Raw genomic sequence first — 4588 nt, 5'->3', positions numbered from 1 at the left:
CCCGATTAGCAACTGTTATTCAATATTACACCTTCTCGTAACTAACGTTTAGGGGTCATCAAGGTTGCCTGTGCCACTGGGGAGCACGCTGCAGAGGAAAGGGTGGTGGTTGTGCACTGTGTCACTCTATATATAACGGCAACCGGCACCCCACGCGATATTAAGAACGTTCACCGCATCTGCGGTAACATGGTTTCCAGTTACAAGGTACTTACTTACTCCTCGAAACGCTCACGACTCGCAAACCAGTGTGGTTTGTGGCAACATGTTCGCCATACCCGGCGACTGACCGATCGGTATCGACCAATTGCAAACGCTAATTATAAGCCAGTCAAATTTAATCAAGCCACGAAGTCGTAGGATGTATTCATCGTGCTTTCACTCTTCGGTGATTGTGGATAACCCAGTGCATCGTTTCGCATCAAAGTGCACAGTTTCCATGGTTCGCGAGTGTTTCCTACGAAAATCAAACCTGTTCGCGTTCAGTGACAAGTGTCTTTCGAGTGAATCTTCTTATTCCTAATTTTCATCGAACCTTCGTGGTCCTATACTGAACTCCACGCTCAGTTTTCTTTCAATCATTCTAACTTCTGTTTGCAATGTAACGTTGACTGTGTCCCAATGTGCCTTACTTGACAGAAATGTAAAAATAGAATCGAATTTTGAGAAGGCGTTCTAAATAGCTTCTTAAATATAACATAAATCAGTTATATATGTATACGAATATATGTGTCAATAATTGTGACAGTGGTACAGGGAAAAAGAAAGAATGATTTTATTATTTACATTAACGTGGAAATATTTCTATTAAATTACAGAAAATTGGGACGTTAGGTCGAGTTTGTAATTTTTTAACATTTCAAAAGACTTAGGCTAATTTCATAATCACTGGTACACGTGAATACTATTCGTCCAATAAAATCTACGTAGAGAAACATACACAATTTCTACACATAAATACTATAATAATTGAAAAATGAATAACTCATTTTGAAATGAATTTAAATCTAAAAATAAATTAGGAGCATTACGATTTACAATTTATAACTAGAATAATTTTTATTTCTTTATTATTAAGATTAATTGGTTTTCCTTTTTTATTTCGATTTTATTTTAAAGATTTAATAATTGAAAATTTTTTAATTTCCAAAATAAATTTATTAAGAGATTTTTATTTACGTTTTTAATTCACATTGATTGTTCACATTGGTTGATATAATTCTTCCTGGACTACTGTCATAAGTGAATAATTAGATAATATTGAAACAATACCGATGATTTATTTTTTAATGATATAATTGTATTTCGATGTGAAATATGTAAATAAGAGGTATTATGGTGTTGAATGTGGATTTAATAAATTATGTTTAACCGTGTGCCCTCAGAGATCATCACCTCCTGCCTCCAAGATGACGCCATGGCTGATGGCAATTTTCTGTCTGGCCACTGCTGGCTGTTCGAACGTCACGGATCAGCAAACATCTGAGACACATCACGATCAGCAGGTAGCGATCTTGAAACAGATCAGAAAAGTGAATGAAGACGGTTCTTACACGTATGGTTACGAGGCGGGTGACGGATCGTTCAAGGTAAGATTAAATAGCCGTGGTACCGTTTAATGCGAAAGGCATGTAACAGGCGTATTGCGTTTCTTAACACGCGTACAAACGGTTTAACGTTGCACGTAACGCGTCCCATAAATCCAATAGTTCTCTGAAAAAGCGCAGCATTTAAGCAAGCAAATTATGCATCGTTAAATTGTTAAACGCTAAAAGTGTATTCCGATTGCTCAACATAAAAGGAACAACTTCTCCGTGCAATCTAAATAATTACATAGTTTTCTCGGAAAATCGGTAACAGAACAAACAGTACGGTTCAGATTCGCGTTGCGGAAATCTCGCGAATGCTTGACACAAATTGCAAATCTCAAGTGACGATAAATTAGTTTAAATCTTCCACCGTGTTATTTAGAATAGCATAAAGAATATATAGCAATTTTTTGGAGACGGTAAATTATTTTATAGTCTTCGCTATATTCCTTAAGATCCAAATAAATTTGTGGACTTTTAAGAAACGATAAATTCTTTTATATTTATAAAATTCGTGGAAGATTGTGTCAATTTTTACACGAGAATAAATTACTTCGTATCGTTATATATCGCTGTATTTCGAAAAATTTATGAAAAGTTTAATAATAATATGAGAAAAATTGCCAAGGCTTAGAGTATCAAAAGATTTGTATTAATTAATTTTTAAATATTTCCCAAACGTTTGAGCCAACGATAATCCCCTGAACGGAAGAAATTATTGTCAGGTCGAGAGTCGTGACGTTCTAGGCAACATCAAGGGTACGTTCGGTTTCGTGGACGCAGACGGCGAAATAAAGAGGGTGTCTTACTCTTCCTCTAACGGGACAGGATTTAAAGCAACCACCGTGTCGCCATTGCAGGAGCACGTGTCCGTCGTGCAGAGCATTCCGCGAGTAAATCGTACGACCACGACGAAGAAGCCGAACATCGTATATCCGTCGTCGACCGAAGCAACAACGAAATCGTCAGTGGTGCAATCGATCCCTCGAAACAGAAAGACAACGACCACGTCGACGACCACGACCACGACCTCCACGGAACCACCCAAGACGATATTCGGTCATTACCTGAAAGGGACAGGAAAGAGCAGACCACGTTTCGTCATCAACGGCCAGCAGAGACCTCTGGTGATAGAAGAAGAAAGCACAGAGGACGAAGATTCGCAGATCAATCGACCAAGCACCGAAGACAAGACTGCCACCTACAGGAAGATCATTTTCGCGAAACGACCAGTGGACCAAACCCTCAGACCCATCTCTGACGACTTCACGGAGAAGGAGGACGATGGCAAAGTGACCAGTGGGAACAATCTGAGGAGACAGCTGCACGAGGAGACTACCAAGGCCAACCCAATCGTGGAAGGAAGCAGCGACGACCATCCCGACGTTTATGGCGGTTCTTTGTCCACCACTCGACCTCTCTTCACCACCACCACTCCTCCTAGAGTCCTGCAACGAGTGTCTCCCAACCGAGTAGAGAGACCAAAGGTCTACGTGAATCGAGAGAACCTTGCTCCAACGAGATTCGAGAACCCCAGAATTTTCGAATCGGAGACAAAGACTCCTCCAGAGGAACGTACCCAGCCACAACCTGTCTTAATCCGAGGTCCTCCACGAGTGCCAGAAAACAGGGAGTACGTGAGACAGAGCACCGAGCCAATCTTCATCAGACAGCAGCCTGAACAGTACCTACGAGAGGTGTCTGGAGGGAGAATCCTAGTCCCTTCTCAGCAGAACCTAGAGGAAGGCCCAGCTTACAGACCCATCTCTATCAACAGAATCCTACTGAGGCCTCTGCCTAGCCAGCAACCACTTTATTCCACCACTACCGACGCGAATATTCATTACCTAACCGAGAATCCTCTACCAGAGCAGGAGGAAGACCCGAGAGTTGGTATGACACCTGGCTACATGCGGCCAAGACCTTTTCCTCGACCTGTGATCTTCCAAGAGCCTGACCCAAGGTCCAGACCAGTTCTTAGACCTGTCCCACCAGCCATCACTCACACCGTGGACGACAGAGAGTACCAAACGACTCCGGAATACCCGTACAGAGGCAGCACTATCGCTCTGCCGCCGGAACCACCCAATCCCATCACTCCACCTCTGAGCAGAAGAGACTTCCAGCTGCTGCTGAGAAGATTGCTCGTGAGTCAGTACGGCGTCCAGGCTCTTTCTTATCCGAAGAGCTACCTGGAAGACGCTTTGTACGACCAGCAACCGTATCCCTCTTATCAGCCCAGCTATCAGACCACTGCTCCGAGACCTGAAATAGGCTACGATCAGCAGCTTCCGCTTCAGTATGGCGACCGTGTCCCCATCAGGCGTCCAGTGTTCACCAGGGCCTTGAGTCCAGTTTATCAACCCCAGCAGTACGAGGATTACACCGATGGAAGGTACTCAAAGAGGGTCTACAGGCAGAAGTTCTATACGCAGGAGATGGCCGATGACGGGGAAGAGATATTGCCTGCTCCTATCAGGGAAGCTCTGCTGCTGAGGATGTTGCAGTTAGCGATTAACGCTGAACGACCTTCCATGGTGTCTACCGCGGTTATGACTACCACCACTCCTGCGTCCAGGTACAGGAAGACTGGACCTGTCAGGAGTGTGCAGATTATCACCGACGACGAGGAGGAGGAAAAAGAGGCGATGAAGAAGAAAATGCAATGATTCTTCTTGGGAAGTTTGAAATTTCCAAGCTTCGAATTTTCGAATGAATTTTGGAAATTTCCTTCGTTGGTTTCTTTTTTTTTTGTTTTGGACATTGAGGACTTCGTGATTGGTTGTTTCATGGTAAGGTGATGAATTATCGCGTACCTGTTTCGAGGTGGTAAAATCAAAAATGATCGGGTAAAATGGTTGAAAGAACAGGATACGAGTATAAGATTTAGGCGAACTACTTTCAATTATGCTATTTATTTTCTCGCTTAATTATCATACATTGACGTTTGTCGATCTATTTATGTGCTTTTGAATATTGTTGAGGTTGTAACGTTTACG

General features: G+C 42.6%; 1 protein-coding gene across 1 annotated transcript; it reads left to right on the top strand.

The window, feature by feature from the left end:
- Positions 1 to 189: 189 nt before the first annotated feature.
- On the top strand, positions 190 to 4258 carry LOC108550675 (uncharacterized). Its single transcript, XM_017904479.1, has 3 exons — positions 190 to 207; positions 1386 to 1589; positions 2315 to 4258. The coding sequence occupies exons 1-3, from the start codon at positions 190 to 192 to the stop codon at positions 4256 to 4258; spliced, it is 2166 nt and encodes a 721-aa protein (XP_017759968.1).
- The last annotated feature ends 330 nt before the right edge of the window (positions 4259 to 4588 follow it).

This window comes from Eufriesea mexicana, unplaced genomic scaffold (genome assembly GCF_001483705.2).
Source record: "Eufriesea mexicana isolate 0111107269 unplaced genomic scaffold, ASM148370v2 scaffold2948, whole genome shotgun sequence".
NCBI classification, from domain to species: domain Eukaryota; kingdom Metazoa; phylum Arthropoda; class Insecta; order Hymenoptera; family Apidae; genus Eufriesea; species Eufriesea mexicana.
Note: the sequence above shows the minus strand (reverse complement) of the source record. Positions and strands in the feature narration are given on the sequence as shown.